At 33.3% G+C, this 20,080-nt stretch overlaps 1 protein-coding gene across 1 annotated transcript; it reads left to right on the plus strand.

Annotated features, from left to right (window-relative positions):
• Positions 1-18,266: 18,266 nt before the first annotated feature.
• LOC106754864 (PRA1 family protein B4-like) lies at positions 18,267-19,617 on the plus strand. Its single transcript, XM_014636933.2, has one exon. The coding sequence runs from the start codon at positions 18,442-18,444 to the stop codon at positions 19,108-19,110; it is 669 nt and encodes a 222-aa protein (XP_014492419.1). The 5' UTR covers positions 18,267-18,441; the 3' UTR covers positions 19,111-19,617.
• The last annotated feature ends 463 nt before the right edge of the window (positions 19,618-20,080 follow it).

The raw sequence follows: 20,080 nt of genomic DNA on the forward strand, positions 1-20,080 counted from the left end.
GTTGGGTTTTTTATGTTTCATGGGGTTTATGAACATCATGTTTGTATGTCTTTTGTTTTAATGCAGAATATTATTGTAATCAAAAAATTTTATTTAATGAAGAAGAAGTTGTTACTGGTATATAGTGTTTGTGTTATTATGAGATTGTGGTTTCATGAACTTTGAGACATTATATTCAGTGATGTTGTGATAGCTGATTCGTGTTGGTTAAATCTGCAACTTCATAGACACTTTGCAAAGACAGATTGGAACTTAATGTAAAAGTGGAATGCAGGGGTTTAAAAGTGGAATTGCCTTAAGAATAGTGGCAATAAAAAATGGAACTGTAGTAGCCAATTTTGCAGTAGCCAATTTTGCAATACAGGACAACTGCAGTAGCCAATTTTGCAGATTAAAAGATGGAACTGTAGTGGCTAAGATGAATTTCAATGATTGAAATGGTCAAATGACACTTGAAACAAGTTTGTCTCATCAAATGGAACATGTGCAACTCATCAAACAGACACAATAATGTTCAAATCAAAATTTGACTGATTGAGTTCCAAATTGAGTAAAATTTGAAGGCTGAAACTGTGATTTTGCATAAAGCCAAGGAAAAGAGCAATCTAACTTTGCACACACATTGTAAATGGTCAAATAAACTAGTACAAAGGTTTACACTTGACTGGAAATTGCAACAACTGAAAATCACCTTGCAAGTTCCAAAAATTGATCAAATAAGATGGTTTCAGATGCTAAATTGCATATAAATGCATCTGACCTGAAATGGACTATTCTAGCAGTTTTAAAACAAAAATTAAGACTTGTTTAAACTACCAATTATCTCAGAATCACAGTGACACGGAAATTGACCCATAACCTCCCCATTTTGTCATATTTCTCATCATTCACACCATCAAAGCTTAGAACAAAGGTCAAACAGTAAAATGGAAAGCAGAAATCAAATTCTGCAGCAGAATTGCAAAGGGAATTGATAGCACAATTGGATAGCAATTTCATATATTGGTCTTCCAAAATACATCACAGACTTGTAGTTGGTAAATACATCACAGACTTCCAAGTACATATTCAAAATACACATAGATGACAGTTTCAAGTTCTAAAACATTAAAGTAAATATTCAAAATACATATTCCTTGAGTCATACATATCCAAAATGCAACAGATTTGTGACCAATATCTAAACTGGTCTTGAAGTGTCATCATGAGTAATTTGACTTCCTTGAGTGGCATGTGGTGTAGGTTGGTGGTCTTCTTGTTGAGTTCCTTGAGTGGCATGTGGTGTAGGTTGTTGGTCTTGTTGTTCACTTCCTTGAGTGGGGTTTGCTGTAGTTTGGTCGTGTTGATGTTGACTTGCTTGAGGGCAATTAGTTCTTCTATGCCCTAATTGCCTACAAATGCCACATCTCTTTGGGATTCCAGCTTGTCCAAGTTGAGTATCATCCCTCATTTGCTCCCAACTCTCCAGTCTTCTCTTTTTTCTTGGTCTACCTGGCAAGACCCTATTAGGAGGAGGCAAAATATCAGGACGTGATGTTCTTTGCCATAGCTCAGGTCCATTCACAGGGAAAATTATTGGATTGTAGGTTTCTTCATAAGTGGTGGTCCTAAACCAATTTGGTATGAAGTCTTTTGGATTCATGTTTAAAAACCTCATAGTTGTGAGTGCATGGCAACAAGGTATCCCTGTGAGAAGCCACTTCCTGCAGTTACAATCTCTTTTGTCTACATCAACCACATATTTTTCTGCAATATTGGATGTATGCCGGATCTCAAATACTTACAACCCTGACCAACTGGCAAAGCAACATAAAGAAGCAAAGAACTTTATAACACCAAGAAAAAAAGTTTGAAATCATGTGTGTATGTTAAATTTCACTTACTTAGGTATCCAATATTGTGTCTCCTATAGCTCCTTATGAAGTCTCTTTTGAATTTTAGGGCAAATGGAACCTTCATACTTAGTTATCTTCTGTCTGTTGGATGCCCACCTCTTCATTAGGTAGCTGCGAATCTCTTCCAACATTGTTATAATAGGTTTCCCCCTTGCATCTACAATGACAACTGTGTCACATGAAGGTCTTCCTGAAAACCTTGACCTAGACCAAAACCTGCAAAGAACGTTGAACATAAGTAGTTGTTAAATAAAGAAACCTTCAAGTTTTTAAAGAATTGATGCACTTACCTTGGTGCAATACTTATCAAGTGTTTAAAGGCGTCTTCGTTGAAATCCTTGATTTGTCTCATGACTGATTCCCATGCTTGGGGGTGTGAAGCTACTGCTGCCTTCCACACTAATTGTCTCAGAATTATGCCAGGAAATTTCTTTCGAAAATTGGAATACAAGTGCCTTACACAGAAACGTTGGTCCACACCAGGCAGCAATTGTTGGAAAGCTTGCATAAGTCCCTATGACAGTAATGAATATAACCATGAGTCTTAAATTGGCATGTTGAAGAAAGCAATGAATAAAATCAACAAACAAATACTTATTTTCTGTTGATCTGACATAAATGTGCACCTTGAACAGAATCCTCCTCCTCCAAGATCATCAATTAACAATTCTAAACACCAAGTCCATGTTTCTTTATTTTCTACTTCAACAACAGCATAGGCCAATGGACACATCTGATCATTACCATCTCTTGCAACAACAGTTAAAAGCTCACCTCCATACTTGCCTTTTAAAAAACAGCCATCCAAATGTATGATAGGCCGACAACAGACAAAGTTGTCTTTACATGCTTTGAAACACACATAAATTCTGTTGAATATAACATTATCCCCATTTCGTCCCACTTTTACTTTGACTGTTGGACTAGGGTTTGATCTCATTAAATCATGTGCATAATCATATAGTCTTTCATACTGTAGTTTGAAACAACCTTCAATGTTGGCGGTAGCCATGGCTTTTGCCTTGGTTGTTGTAGACCTAGACACACCAATATTCCATTTTTTTGAAAACTTACTATGTAGATTTTTTAGATTTATATCTGGTTTTGCTTTCATAGTCTTCTCTAATTTCCCACTTAACCATTTCTTGGTAACTAGACCAATGTTGAATTCCCTACTACATGTATGTTTATCTATGATCTTCCTTAGTTGCCATGTAGTTTGTTGACTCCTATAGGTACAATATGTGTACCAAGGACACTTGCCTTGTGATCCACAACATTTAACACATATTCTTCTCTTGTCATTTTTAGAAATCTTCAACTTCCTACCATTATGTATTCCATAAGTCTTAATTGCATCAATGAAATCATTTTTTTCAGGGAAGTATGTCCCCAGTACCCATTTATATTCTTTCATATTAACCGGCTTTGAGAATACCCCAAAATCTCCATATCGAGGTGTTTCATTCCTTGAGTCATCATCACTTTCATCAATACTACCACATTCATCAGATTCCCACTCACTATCTGATAAGCCCCTAGCCTGTGCATGCAACTTTGACCTCCTACTTCCACTTCCTGTACCTATTTCAAAGTCCTCCTCTTCAACTTCTTCATCTGCATGGACACTAATATTCATCATCTCATCTACACTATCAACATCCTCCTCTTCGACTTCTTCATCTACATGCACAACAACATCCACCAACTCATCTTCACTATCAAACTCCTCCTGCAAATCACCACCATCATCAGCAACTACATATTCAACATCTTTACCACCATCATCAACAACTACATCTTCAACATCTTCACCACTAATATCAGCAACTACATATTCCCCACAACCACCTTCACCTTCTTCACCACCAACTTCAGCTTCTTCACCACCATCAGCTTCACCATATTGTCCACCATCCTCCTCGACATTTTGTTCACCACCAACTACATCTTCCCCTAGACCATAACCAACTTCAGCTTCTTCACCATCACCACAACCAACTGTATCTTCATTGACTTCTACCTCAACACCTTCTTCTTCACCCACTTGTCCAACTTTACCTATTTGTTCACCATCCTCACCATGTTCACCAACATCATATTGCAACTCAAGAATATAATCAGGATCAGACACCATGTGAAGCACAAACAAATGAGTTGACCCATTCAATAACGCAATGCTCACCACATGCATTGCTCCCTTATCATCACTTAACAACTCCAACCTTTCTTCTAATACAAGACCACCCAGAGAATACCACAACTCCTTAACATTTCTATATCCCACCTCCCTTAATATGGCCAAGATTTCAAAATAACTTCATCTATCTGTGTCTATCACCAAGGTACTTGTCTGACCTCCATGGTATCTAAATGACTCATCATTCCAAAACCTTCCCCCATGGTGAAACACCACCTCTACACCACAGTTTGACATTTTCTATAATTCTCAACTATTTATAAGCCTACAGACAAAAGTAAGTGTCATACTACATTCACATACATTTCCTATCATAATTTAATGTCCTTCACATGCATATTATTTATAAACATGCCATGTTACTAATAACTATTACACGTGTAGGCAAACAAACTTTAACTTTATCACACGCAATAACTTTTTCACCTACACCCACAACCCACAACATTCCATTTTGTCTTAAAAGCTTAAATGAATGTGCATGACCCACACCTTAAAAAACAACCACACAATGCACAAAAGAAAAGACAAAATAGTACTTACTAAGGGGACCAAAACCATACAAACAGTACGCACAACAAAAACGAAAACATTAAACAAAGGAACAGTCCAAAACGAAAGCATTAAACAAAAGGAACAATCCAAAACGAAAGCATTAAACAAAGGGAACAGTCCAAAACGAAAGCATTAAACAAAGGGAACAGTCCAAAAAGAAATCATTAAACAGTACGCAGAACACAAAAAAGGGGGACCACAACGAACATATTAAGGGGACAAGAAGACAACTAAACATGCACACCTTTTCGCCCTTTTTGCTTCGAAGAAATACCACTTCCAAGCCTTTTCCCTCAGAAGTATCCTTCACCAACCCTATTCGCTCCACAATCTGGATCGAGAACGCCAATCCTGGAAAGCCCTACTCGAACCTTCGACAACTTCACTTTCTGATAAAATCCCCAAATTTGAAATCCCTAAATTCTGATTAAAAAATCCTAATTTTTAATTCCCTTAATTCTTCATAACACGTCAATAATGGCGTTATTCATTGCCTGCCACGTTCAATAAAATGGCCCACCTCATTGACACGACACCCATATCAGTTGATAGATCACTCAACATTTAACGTCGTAACAAGCTACTTAATGGAAGGGACCTATTGAAAGCAAAATCAATAACATGGAGACCTAATTAAATCACTTTTAAAAGCGGGTATCAAACAGAAATTCAACCCCCAACTTGAAGACTAAATAAATAATTAAGCCTTTGTCTTACTCTCATTCAAATTCTTTATAACTCTATTTATAATATGATCCTAAGACTGTGAAGTTCATTCATTAATTAGACTCATCCAATAAATATATGTAAATGACTAATAAAACTAATATCATAAAATGTCTCTAACTAAAAAATTATAGAAAAAAAATGAAAAGGCTCAATATAATAATATAAAATTTATTTAAGTCTCCAATCTCTTTTATTTTTACCCATGTGCTCATCTATTTTTGGAATTCTACCTCAAATTTAATTTTTTATTACTTGTTAACAATCACTTAAAACGAATATAGAAGGAATACAATTTTTAAGTAATGTAAAATAAATATACTAATAATTTATCTAAATCGAGATTTAAACCCATAAAATAATCTTTTTATTTCCAATGTGTTTGTAGATCATCAAATACACTAACATTAATTACTATTCACAAATTTCACAATTAATTCAATATAATACAAATAATGATCATACAATATTATTTTCCAATCAATAATATAAACTCTATATTTATTCATGGTTTTCTCAATCCAAATAATTCAAAATAAGTAAATTTTCCTTTATAACTAAACTTTTATTGTAAGTTCCACCTATTAATGAATCAAGCAATAAAAATATTTAGACATATAAAAAGTAAAATTGTTTAATACTTGCTTTCCATGCATAATGCTTTCATTCTCTCTATCTCCAACATCACACATAAATAAATGTTTATTTTAATCATCTAAGTCTACATGATATGTATTCAATTGAAGGTTAAAAAAAGTTGGTATCTCACTATAACAACATTATTCATACCAAAAACTACATGCAATTTTTTTTTCTCATGTTACTAATCAACAAAATCGCAAGGTTTAGAGATAGTGTACTTTAATATGTTTTTTCTCTTTAAGGTTGCATGATTTCCTTAGGAAGTTCATCACCCACTACCACTAGTGCAAAAACGTTGTTTAACGTCGGTTATTTTGGGCTTTTAACGTCTATTCATAAACCGAAGTCTAAACCGGTGACGTCAATAGGACGTCCGACATCCTAACCACAGACGTCTATAATAACGTCAGTTAGTGCCCACGAACAACGTAAATAGACGTCGGCACTGGTTTGAATGGACCTCTAAAGGCACTAATTAGACGTCGGACAAAGCACTAAACGACGTCTAAGAGCACATATAGACGTCGAACATGACAAATACCGACGTCTAAGAGCACATATAGACATCGGTTTTTGCATTAAACGACGTCTAATACAGTGGTTGTGTTTTAGTGCAGTTTTGTTCCCGTCTTTGGATAGCCTAGTAGCACAATCTCCTTTTGCTAGTTTTACCAAAAAAAAAAAGCTTGCGTCTTTTGAATTTCTTATGGTCCCTTCAACCCAAAATCAAACCTGGGTGGTTGCTTAGTTCCATTTTTCATCCACAAGAGGAAAAAATCACGGTGAAATGAAAACTAGACAACGACCCAGGGTTGTTTTTGGGTTGAAACGATCACAAGAAATTCAAAAGACGCCGTTATTTCCGGGAGGCAACTAGCAAAGGGAGAATGTGTTACTACGTTATCCCAAGAAAGGAACAAAACTGCACTAAAACACAACACAAAGAAAGCAAATGTTAATCAGTTGAACCAGAAGATAATCGATGAAAGACTAAACATACGGTAAGCATAAACAAAAAACCACGCACCTGGGATGCAATGTCGCAAGAGAGAAAAAGAGAGGAGGAAGATGATAAGTATATCACAAACAACAATAGAGTTTCGCAACAGAAATAAGACGTGCCGAAAAGGAGAAAAAGAAAAGTGTCGCGAGAGAAAAAGGAGAAGAGGAAGAGGAAGATATTAGAAACTGAATGTCGCGAAGAGTTTGCGGTCTATTTAAAATGAAACTGGGCGTCGGTTTCTCCAGATTGTCGATGTCTATATGACTATAGATGTCAATTCTATTACTAATTCGACGTCCAAGTTGACTTTTCAACTAACCTTTTGAATCCCACTAGACGTCGGTGACAATGGGAACCGACGTCTAGGAAGCTGAAACGATTGACATTTGATTTCCTGTCAGGGATGTTGACGACAGTTGTGATGGGGCGTCGACGTCTATAATGATGCACATCATTACTTACAGGCACATAGACGTCGGTGCCCCTTCTAGCCAACGTCTATGGCCCTCGAATTTGGTGAATCTAATTAATTATAGGCACCTAGACGTCGCGTGAAAAGAGAAGTTTCTTCGTGAATGTCATTGTGTACGAAAATCTCTTGACTTTGATGGATGTTGAAGTGAGATTTATGATATGTATGAGTGGTTGGATATATGATCTATGCTTGGATGAAATGAGTGGTGGAAACTACTTTTTTTCGTTTGTTTTTCTGAAATTGGGAAGTGAGGGGTTAGATACAATACATTATGGATTTGTTTTGGTATATAAATCTTGGGGGAAAGGTCATTGTTGGGTGATGAATGGTTGGTTACAAGTGGTTAGAAAATTATGCAGAAAAATCAATTGTTATGTGTTTAAAGAGTTGACTTTGCATGAAATAATGGTTGTATTGATGTTTATGATGTTGGTGGTTGATTGTGGAGTGATATTAGACTCCATATATGTTTGAGTACATGTTAGAAGTGTTGAATCTGTGCTGGGAATCAAATCTGGACGAAACTAGGTAAAAATTATAAATTTGGTTGTTGTCATGGCGCACCAGCATGCTGTTGTTTTTGTTTTTGATAGTTTTTGGGTTTCGGATGTCCGTTTTTTACGTTCCTTAGGTCGTTTTGGGGGGTTTTTGACCCTTTCGGAGCCACTGATAATGGTCTCCAAGGTGTTTCAATTACTTAAGTATTGGTAATTAAAGGTTATTAAGAAATTTGTGTCAATAAGTGATGGGGAAGTGCATGCCTAGAATGAATAGACTAAAATGGCATATAAGAAAAGGAGAGAAATTAAAAGTGGAAAAGATTAAAGAAAGAGGAAACTTATGACTTGAGGATTCGCCACTTGAAGGAAGCTCCAAGATAAGCATCAAAGGAGGACCACCACTTGCTTGAGTAAGATAAGGTCTGCCCAAAAGAGGAACTTGGAGACAGAATATTATCTCAAAAGAGGATTGCAAAGGTGCAAATCAACTCAAATTCAATTCTATTCAAGGTAAGGTACAAAAAGGAAACCCCTAAGCCTTCTTATATAACCTTTGGAGTGAGCTAGGATGCAAGATCTAGGAGATGTGGGACTTTTGAGTGTGGAGGTCGTCCAACAGCTGCTGCAGGTCCTCTAGGGACTTTTGAGTCCCACATTGCTCAATTCTCTCCACTCCGAAGGGTTTATAAGGCAACTAGTTCTCCTATAGTTCAAAACATGAAAACTAGCTATGCTATCTTGTACTACAAGCTATGGAAAACGAATTACTCTTCTTTTCTTTTAAGTTCAAGCTATGTGAAGTCTTACATTGCTTGTACTAAAGGAAAATGAAGAGTTTATAAATGTTTCCTCACTAGAAATGAAACGAAAGTAAAAGAGGCAAAATACAAGCCCATGAAACCTACATTATTCTTTTTTATTCTTTTTGTCACTCTAAAAGCTCTTCATTGTTGCCCCATCTATGATCATATCAATAAGTGATGCTTTCTATGAAAATATGTAATCGCGGAGAATGTAGGAGTTGTTTTTAAGAAAGGATTCAAGATTTTAATATATTGAAATGTACAATTATGAATGGAAGGTGTGGAATAGAGTTCCAAGGAAGAACTTCTTGTTGATTTTGTATAAAGTATTGTATGTATGAATGTAAGATGTCAAAAATTGTATGTATGAATGTAAGAGCTCAAATTTAGGGGTTCATTCCGATGCTCTCAATAGTCTCAATCTCACGTAGAGAGAAATGTATGTGGTGGAGAGTGGGAAGTCCTTACCGAAGATCCATTTTGATGGACAGAGTAGGAAGGATGTAGCTTCAGTGGTTATATTTATATTTGAAGATCTAGTTTGGGGGACATAGTAGTATAAGATGATTGAGCTTGCAAGTAAGTGTATCCTTATCTGAAGATCCACTTTAGGGGACAGAGTAGGATAAGATGTAGTTGGGTAAAGTATCACTACAAGTTTAGAATCTGCTAAGAGTTCGATATTCATATGATTGTTTGGATGAGTTGAGTTTATGACGATTATGGTATATTTATTGTATGATTGAGTAATTTATATGTAATTTATGTTATTAATTTAAATATACCATGTTATTTTTTGTTGCATTAGCTCACTCTTGCTTCTATGTTTGTCTGTCTATGTATTGTTTTCTCTTTTGCGATGATCACCTTAATAGTGTGAGCTTAGGGATGCAACCTTTTCATTTGGCTAAGCGGGAAGTTAGATGAGAAGTTTGAAGTGTAGGTTGTACTTTTGGTCCCTCGGGTGAAGAATTTTATTCTTCACAAATCTATAGTTGTTGTACCATTATCTATGTAATGTTCATTTTAGTAGTATTTTACTATTAAAATTGGGATGTTACATATATAAACCCTAAAATTTCCTAAATTTACAAATGCACCACTATATATTTATAATGATTACAAATTGGTCCTTAATTATTTTTTTACTATTTTCAAATTAGTCGTTATGTATTTTTAATAATTTTAATCAGTCACTCACCAATTTTTAATAATTGCAATTAGGTCCTTCATAAACTATGTTAATTTTTACAAATACATTAATATTTCAATGCAAATTTTTCATTCAATATACAGTTTTCTTACTTTATTTCTAGTATGAATTTAAACTAAAATTTATAATAATTCTAGATTTCATTAATAAGATTCATAGAATTTTTTGTAAAATTTTAAAAAGTGAAAGTCAAGATGAACCACCAATAGACCATAGAAACAAATGTAAAAACTTATTAAAATAATTTGAATTTCTTTGTGTGTGTCGAAATACATGACTTTGGGTTTACTAAGGAGGTAAATTAGCAAAAGTATGTTTTACAATATAATGAAAACAATATAAATAAGTGGATCAAGTCCATCTCTCCAACAAGTTCGGTGCACCCATGATAAGAACAAAGTAGGAAGATTATTTTACTCATGTGACATGTGAAATTTAATGTAAAGGAGGAGCTTGAGAAGATTTTTTTTCTTCTCTTCCAATAACAACCTCTCCAATGTAATTACTAGGATTAAAGACATATTACTTTTACAAATCATCTTTGTCTTTTTTTTTTTCAAAGTTTTGCTTATAAATACAACCCAATCTCCCATGTCTTTCTTACAATTTAAAAAAATGAAAAACAAGATAAATCATCAATAGTCCATAGAAATATATGTAAGAATTTATTAAAAATAATTTGAAATGTTTTCATTTTGTGTTAAAATACATTACTTTGGGTTTACTAAGAAATTAAATTGTGTTTTACAAAGCATGAATTCAAGCTCATTGTTTGGTCAAAATGGAAAATAATATAAATAAGTGGAACAACCTCATTTCTCCAACAAATTTCGTGCACCCATGATAAGAACAAAGTAGGAACAATGTGGGATAAGCTTTAAAAGATGTTTTCTTCTCTTTCAATGACAACCTTCCAAATGTAATTACCATAATTAAAGACAAATTGCTTTTACAAATCATCTTTGTCCTTTTTTCAATGTTTTGCCTATAAATACAACACAATCTCCCACTTCTTTTTTCACAATTTCCCACAATAAGATAAAAGGCCTAAGGTGAGCTTTTTTCTTCTCTTATTTCATTTTTTTTTATCTTCTCTTGTTTTTCTTTATTCTATTCTCTTCTCTTTTATTCCTTCCTTAGTTATTTAAACTCTTAGTCATATAGTTTTATTAAATTAGATCTAGAGTTAGGGTTTATTTCTTCCTATTCTTCTTAAGTTATATTTCATAAACTATGATTTCATCTCTTTTAAAGCTTATTGTGAGCCAACTTAAATAGATGAAATACATCACTTTGAGCCTTTCATTTCAATTTCAAAGTTCCATTAACTTAAGGTAAGGGGTCAATCCAAAATCCTTAACTCTTTATTTTGGCACATTTTCTCCAAGTATATAATCTGTCCAATTTTATTTTATACACAATTTATAAATAGACTCCGTGGGTATGAAAACCTATGGTTGGGTTCAAAAATCATTTCATTTGAAGTTTTACATAAAAAGTCATAAATAAAACAAGTTCGTTGTTTTACTTATAAAATACATATGTGAGAATTATGTTTTGTGTTACAGTTATAATGATGTATTTACACTATTTTGTTGGACAATAATTTTGTATAATATTTTAATTCAATTAATGGATGAAGCATTTAAATGTATAAGTATTAATATAGTAGTGCATCACACATATATGAATTATATTGGTTGTCTTGTAATTTTGACTATTTTAACATTATTAAAAAAATAAAAATAATGACTGATTTCAGGGGTTGAAAATAACAAAATACATTAATGACTGAATAAGTGATTGCATATCTTTATTCTAAATGAGTGATTGATTTTTTTTGTCATAAAATAACAGTCACAAAATCATTGATAATTTTATTTGTTTTTATGTTATTATTTTTTTTTAAGTTAGAAAATATTATCCCTCCCAAGAAATTTTGACACTTAGAAACTCTCTCCTCTACTTCGCAAATATTTACAAAACACATTGCCTAAGCGAAATAGCACAAACTCTAATGTGAGGGAAACATAAACCCTTCACGAAAAATTAATTAGTCAGGTAAGTGAATGCAATATAATAGAACAAGTTTTGATCATTGAATTTGATGTATCTTTATGTGTGTTCTTTATGTTCAAGCTTTCTATGATAATAAATTTCTCGTACAATTTGTGTACTTTTAAAGTGAATTTTGAATATAATTCTTCTTTAAAAGAACTCATGCTTAAAAAAGTTTAAGAAAACAATAAATAAGATTGTTAGTACGACATCCCAATTATATAGAAAAGGAATATATAAATAAGACGTTATCATGCATAATAATTGAAAGCAGTTAGAGAATAATAGAGGAGCTTAGGATTACCGTCATCCTTAGAATAGTACTAGAATGTGAAGCTGGAGTACTAGAGTTCTCCTTTAAAATACAGAGAATTTAAAAACTTAGAACATAATAAAGTTCTTCAAAATACCGAAGACTAAGAAAAGTAAAGTCTAATGAACTAGGCAGCACCATTTCCATCCCCATTAAGAGTTGTTTTCAAAGTATCCTCCACATCATCTGCTCCCATCTAAGTGGATGATCATCGTAAGAAAAATAGATGCAAACATGGCATAAACACAAGCAATTGCAAGGGTGAGCTAATTATATAAAAAACATACAATTCTAGCAACATATACATATAAGATCTAACTTAAGTAAAATACATTCAAGCAATGCAATATATGACCGCTACTCCTCACCACATGGTCCAATCATATACATTTTTTTCCCAATCAACATACATAATCAACATTCATATACATTTTTTTCCCAATCAACATATACATAATCTCAACAATATACATTACTCAACAATCACAAGTTATGAAAGTAATTACTCCATAAGTGAATCTCACTCCATAAGTGAATCTCAGTAGCAGATATTAACTCGTCAAACACAAGGTTTTACTTCAACAAATAAAATATTACGACTTCATATACAACTTCTTATAAAAATACTATAACAAATAAATCACCACAGAAACATATAAAATTACTACAATAAAATATTACCATAATACATAAAAAATATTCAACTTTTATAATTTATTTTTACATACCTAATAATTCCTCATTTGTTTCATCTCTTAATTTATATGTTTATTTACTACCAAAACATAAAGCTACTACTATAATGATAATAGTATATAATTTAAATTTATATCAGTCAATAAATTAATAAGAGGTCAAAATTACAAAATTATAATATTGATATATTATAATATAATATTAACAAAACCAAGTTAACTAAATAACTTGTTATCGTTTCTATACTATTATATATCTAATATAACTAATATGTATAAGTTTATATTATTATATAACATAAAAGGTTCATCACAAAAAAATTATAGAATAAGCATATTATGTAATATATAATATAACGTAATATACTATTTAATCTTAGCATTGCTATTTCCAAAACTAAGTTACAACATTCCTATCCTTTAAAAGGTTTTCCCAAACTTAAAAGAAAAAACTAAGTATGATTCATTCCTTTAATAAAATCATCACATAAACTAAGAATTGTTTATACAAGGTCTCTACATCACATGACCAACCAATTTAAACATAAATTATACATTAGAGAATATAAAATACAAAATACATTTAACATTATACAATCTAAAATTTATTTATTTTTTTCAGAATATATAACTTAAATTATAACTTTTGTATTTTAAATTGTCTATTTCAAAATAAAATAAATATATTTCAAAATGTATATTTTAAAAATCTAAAATAAAAATACATTCTAAAAAAATGCTTAAATTTACTTATAAATTACATAATCCTTATGGAATCACAATTAATAATTATGAAGATTATGGAAGTGCAAGAAAAGATATTCATAAGACATAGTAAGAAATTTCTACATGGCACGGTAAAAATATAAAAATATAGATCACATCTTTAGCCTCTGTCAATTCACAATGCTTCTTCCTTTTTATATTTCTCAAACAAGAAGTTTCTTACAGTACCCATACTTATATAATAAATGTGCAGAAAACTCAATTCCTCTTATCTTTACTAAACACATCTATATTTCAGCAATCAATCCCATCATAAGAGCTTACAACCAATACATTTTTACATGTACAATTTTTAGCATCATAGCACAAGCCAATTTATACTCAACAGGTACATAATAATTTAAATCAACACACCAATTCAGGATTCAACATGCATATATCTCATAAATTAATTTCAAACAAAAATAACTAGCTCCCCTTACTTGGGTTTCTCAAAATAAGCTAATTTGAAGACGCCTTAACAGTACCTTCCACACAGAGCGGAGCTTGACAGAACCTACAAATCACCAAATTGGTGATGAAGACAACTTCTTAGAGCTAAAACAACATAAAAAACGGAAAGGGATAGGTGATAACGGTCTCAAAATCGTTATTTTTATACTTAAATTTGATATCAAATCACACGCTTTATGGCTTAGAATGAGCTTAGAATCATGTAAAACTCTTAGTTTAGTCATAAGAGAGTCAAAAGAGGTTTTTAGAGATATTATGCTTGTTTTACATTGTTTTTGCAAGATTTGATGAGAATTGAAAGATGGAAGTGAAGAAGGGAGGACTTAGACTCAAGAAAGGATGAGAAAAGAAGAAAAAGATAAGTGAGGTCCACCGCTCAGCGCTACCAGCTTCGAGGAGAAAGGCACTGTTTCTCGCTTGAGCGGCGACGCTGAGCGTCCTGCGACTTTGAGGTCCAGTGCTGAGCATCAGTTTCCACCGCTGAGTGCCCTGCGATTATGAGGGCCACCGCTGAGCGGTCAACTGGGCGCTGAGCGCCTAAATGATGGGCTTGGACCCAAATTCTGTTACTTTTCTACGTTATAAATAGCCCCAGTGTGACTCTTAGAGTAATCTTTTGGCAAAGGAAGACTTCAGAGCACCTTCTACACTCCTTGGAGGCGGTTTCAATGTAAATGGTGAACTAATCCATTTGTTGTTGGGGAACAATGTAAATCCTTTTGAAACTCTCTTGTATCAAACTTCTTATTATATTCACATGCTCTTATTATCAATTGTTTGGGTTTTCTTTTCTGATGATAATGCTTACATCGTTTAACTCATTCGGTGTTATGATAATTGATTTTGTCAATACAGGAACGTACGGGGAAATCTAGAACTGATTAGAATTCTCTTGATAATGAAATACTGCCTAGGAATAGGGGTAGGACGATCAATTGCTTTAAGCTTCAGTACTTTAATGCATTGGTAATTGCTAGGGAGACTAGGAATGGTAAACTAGTAATTGGTAATAGGCTCTTTTCGCCGAGGAATCGGGTTTAGTGTAATTTGGAAAGTTGCATGACATTGATAATAACGCGAATTTAATAAGAATAGTAGATATAAGTGGGTAGATAAGGATGAAATTGTAAACCCCAACAATCTCATTCATACATATCTTTTATTTGCCAATTGATTCAATTTGCATTTGCATTTTATTTTAGATTTTGCATTCAAAACCCTAAATTCAATTTTTACTCAAGTCTTATGCAATCAATTTACATGAAAGATAAGGCCTAAGAGTCCCTTGGGAAACGATCTTGGACTTACTGTCTATTATTACTTGATACAATCTGGTACACTTGCCAGGAGCTTAACAATAGGCACAAAGCACATGCCGTTCGTAGGACAACAAGCCCTAGATTTAAGGAAATGGAGAAATAGTAGAGAACCACTCACCGGGAAGGATGAGGAAAATGATCGGTTCAAAATGGAGCTCTTGGCGAGGAGAACGCAAGAGCACCTTCAAATTAAAATTTAATCGGTTCAATGAGCTGGGATTTTAGAGAGAAGGCAGAGCTAAGTTTAGGGAAACTGGAAAACCTAAGTTTTAGAGAGTGAAGGTAAGCTCAACAAATGAAATCTGACTTCTAAAAAGAAAAATCTCCCTCTAAAACTAAGACACCCTTAGCTTACGGATCTGGCTACCCCAAATTATAAGACCCAATAACTTTATCTTTTAAAAATTAAAATAGAATTATAAGACTCTTACAATTAGTAGAAGTTAAAATAAAATATACATAAATTAAGTATTTATACTCAATTCACTTGTGTATATTTTGGAAATTTTATACACTCTTTCTAACAAATTATAATCATTAAATTTTGAAAAGAACTCTCGGCCAAACTATCCATCATTTACATTCAAAACAAAAATCATAACAAATCTAAATTCAACTCAAGAGACCAACAAATACTAGAACTCTTACACCAATCTAAGAAATTCTAAAAACATTTTAAAAAGCACCAAATCAAAAAATAAACTACACCAAATAAGAAAAAGACATCAAAACTAGGAATTAAGTTGAGGAGAAAAATACTTTCGAAGCCTATAAATGATTAAAAAAAGAATCTATAACTATTACAAATAATTTGTAAAACAAAGCAAATAAGTTATTCAATTAAAAAAAGTCAAGTTATAAGAATATTTAGATTGTTAGAACTAATTTGAACATCCAATAGATAACTCGATTAAAAATAAATATAAAATTCAAAAGAGATATAAATCATGCATAATTAATATTTAACATATTTTTATTACACTTGAGATAAATGAAAGCTTATTAAAAATCCGTCCACTCTTATTGTAATTTGTGTTTTCAATTTCTCAATACTTAAAATCAAATTCAAAGAACTTTGCAGAATATAAATAATGTTAACACTCAACTTTTATCCGTGCAATATCATAAATACTGAATTTTTTTAATAATTTATCTCAAACAGAATTAAAAAAAATGGAAACTGAATAAATAATGTATTCAAATCAAAGCTAGATTATTACAATTTTTTTTATCTAAAAAAGGTTATATTTAACTAAAAATTTGAAACAGTGACTTTGTAGAAAGTTGTGATTGAACCCGCCACTTGCATGAAAGCGAACTCCAGCAAACAAGAACAAATGACCAACACAAGCTATTTTACTATCACGAAATTGAATTACTTTACTTCTTTAATTGCAACCCAACAGATTTTCCTTTCACATAATTGTTCACTTCATGATTGAACTCTCTTATTTCAATGGTTGTTTTTCAACAACTCGAATGATTCTCGCTTTGATATTTCTTGAATTCTCAATCACAATCGCTTCACAGATCAAATATTTGATGAAATGCCTCAATAACATGAATCTAGTTTAAAACCACCAATTGATGTGAATTGTTGCACCTAAATAGAACCAATCTTTTCAAAACATCCATTAACCAAATTAGAAGATCTGAAATCATTTTCCAGCACCACACATCTCAAAGCTTCAAATTATTGCTTCTTCTTACCGGCCCAAGAAGAACTTAATTTGAGATACAATTTCGAATTTTCAAATTACACAATTAAAAAATGTGTATTTTTTAATCTTAAAATTCATTTTCAATAACGTCATCAAACACATATTTATAAATTTTACAATATCATAAATTTAAATCTTGGACAATTTAGACATTTACAACGTTGCTACATTGCATAAGAGAACATGAGGTACAAAGTAATTGTATGAACGTTACTTTATTACAACATGAATCTCATACTCGTTTATAATAAAGGTCATGCTTATTCTGTTATTATTGTATAAAAACTAAACTCGACCTCGATTCGTCTTCTAACAAAATAAAAATTAAGATAAACACTTAATTTATACATTTTAATAACTTTTGGTATAATCTTTAATTAAATTAAATTAGTATATCTTCTAACATTGATAATTATTTTAGCTATATCTTTTAATTAGAGAATTATATTCTTTAACAAATTAAAAAACATTTGTATTTTATAACATTCAAAATGCATAATTTTTTACTTAAAATTATTACATAACTTTTTCAATTAAAAATTAATATTACATACTATTTTTAAAATTTATTTATAAAAGTATATATTTTCTTAAAATTGTATTTTTTTAATATAATAAAATTTAGGAATCACAAATTTACGTGTGTTTCCTAGTCAAGCATAAGAAGGATTGAGGCTAACATGAGAGTTATGAAATTAAACCTAAAAATAAAATCACTCGATAAAATGAAGCATTTGCGGGTAGTATTCTAAGAAACCGCATCTATCGAAAGAGGGTGAAAGAAAACCACATAATTTGTGAGACTTTGACGTAACAAAAATGAAAATCTTTGGGTAATTCCCACTTTCAGCACTATATATCGTGCCGCTTCCCACAAACGCGTTTGGCAAACGACGTGTGACTGACGACGAAGGACCTCAAACGCCATTGCGTTTTTCGTCGGTGATGCGTTCCTAAACTTCACCACTAAGCAACAAAACAAAGTATAAATACAAACACCTTCTATCTTTCTTCTCACATTCTCTCTCTCTCTCTCTCTCTCTCTCTATTAAAACCAGTTCCCTCTCTTTCTCTCTCTAAACACATGGCTACCACCGCGCCTCCCGTTCTCCCAATCTCCAACTCCCAACCCGCCGCCGCAGGAGGTCCCGGCGCGGTGTTGACGGATGCTCCTGCCAACAACCCTGCCTTCCGCGCCTTCATCAATCACCTATCCACCTCCCTTCGCCACGGCCTCGACCAGCGGCGCCCTTGGGCGGAGCTCGCGGACCGCTCCGCCTTCTCCAAACCGGAATCGTTCTCTGAAGCCACACTCCGAGTTCGCAAGAACTTCTCTTACTTCCGCGTGAACTACTACGCTGTCGTTTCGCTGATCCTTGCGATCTCGCTCCTCACCAATCCCTTCTCCCTTGTCCTCCTTGCCGGCCTCCTCGCCTCCTGGACCTTCCTTTACCTCTTCCGCCCCTCCGACCAGCCTCTCGTCATCTTTGGCCGAACGTTCTCCGATTTCGAAACGCTAGCTATCCTCTCCGGGCTCACCGTCTTCGTCGTGTTCCTCACCAGCGTCGGCTCCGTCCTCGTCTCCGCTCTCATGCTCGGCGTCGCCGCCGTTTGCCTCCACGGTGCTTTCCGCGTGCCTGAGGATCTGTTCCTCGACGAGCAGGACGCCTCTCAGACAACCGGATTCCTCTCTTTCCTCCGCGGCCCCGCTGCTGTGGCCACTGCCGTTCCAGCCGTGTCTGCGCGAGTTTAAGTGAGAAATCCTTAGATCTGAAACTCCCGATCCGTTGATTTTTGGTGCCTTGAAACGACAAGAATGTGGAAATGTAGTGTCTCTCTTACCTGAATCCTCAGATCTGATACCCTCTCCCGATCCGTCGATTTTCGGCGCCTCTTAGCGGAATGAACGTGGAAATGTAGTTTCTTTTATTTTATTTTATTTTTGTTTAAATTCCTTTATCCGTATGAACAAAATTTATTATACATAGGGTGAATAATAAGAATTATCACGGTATATGTATGGAACTTTGTTGTGTTTTCCTTTTTTTACATACGTGATTTGTTGATCGATCAAGATCTGACAATTTTATTAATTCCATTCTGTGATTTGTTTGATTTCTTGAAATTTGGGATCAACAACTTTAAAGGTATGATCAATAACCGTACTTTGTATTGGTATAGCAACCGTTGTAAGATTTCAGTGGCTCTGGGGATTGTTTGAATTTGAAGATCTGGTTGATGGATCTGTTATTATGCTCAATTTTATTCTTGCATCATTAAGCATCTCAAGAATTATATTGTACTCGGTGATTACTTTTTTCGTTTTCACTCGCAATGAATTAACTTGCCTTATTTTGTTTGATTCCTTTGAAATTGATATTGGTATTGGTGATGTAATGCTGCCTAGATATCATCATATCTTGTGCGAGACAGAATCGATGTCAGGTCTAATCTGTAAATTCTGCATTTGAATGATTCACGAGCTGTGTTAAATATCTTACAGTGTTTGCATGAGGACTTGGATTGTTTTTCAGAATTATGTTGTTCGATTAATGTGGTTCCAGTGATCAAATATTTCAGTGTTTATAATATATTTTGCCGACAACCTCATTATCTGTATACTTCAAAATGTTCAATTGCGGTGGATATGTTGATTTTTCTCTTTCAACTTTCTGGCATTGTATTATTTCATCATAGCACCTCTTTGCTTAGATCGTATAATC

The sequence above is a fragment of the Vigna radiata genome, unplaced genomic scaffold, assembly GCF_000741045.1.
Source record: "Vigna radiata var. radiata cultivar VC1973A unplaced genomic scaffold, Vradiata_ver6 scaffold_275, whole genome shotgun sequence".
Classification (NCBI taxonomy): Eukaryota; Viridiplantae; Streptophyta; class Magnoliopsida; order Fabales; family Fabaceae; genus Vigna; species Vigna radiata.

Bases quoted from the DNA above. Each gene is read 5' to 3' on its own strand.
- LOC106754864 (XM_014636933.2), top strand. From the start codon at position 18,442: ATGGCTACCACCGCGCCTCCCGTTCTCCCAATCTCCAACTCCCAACCC.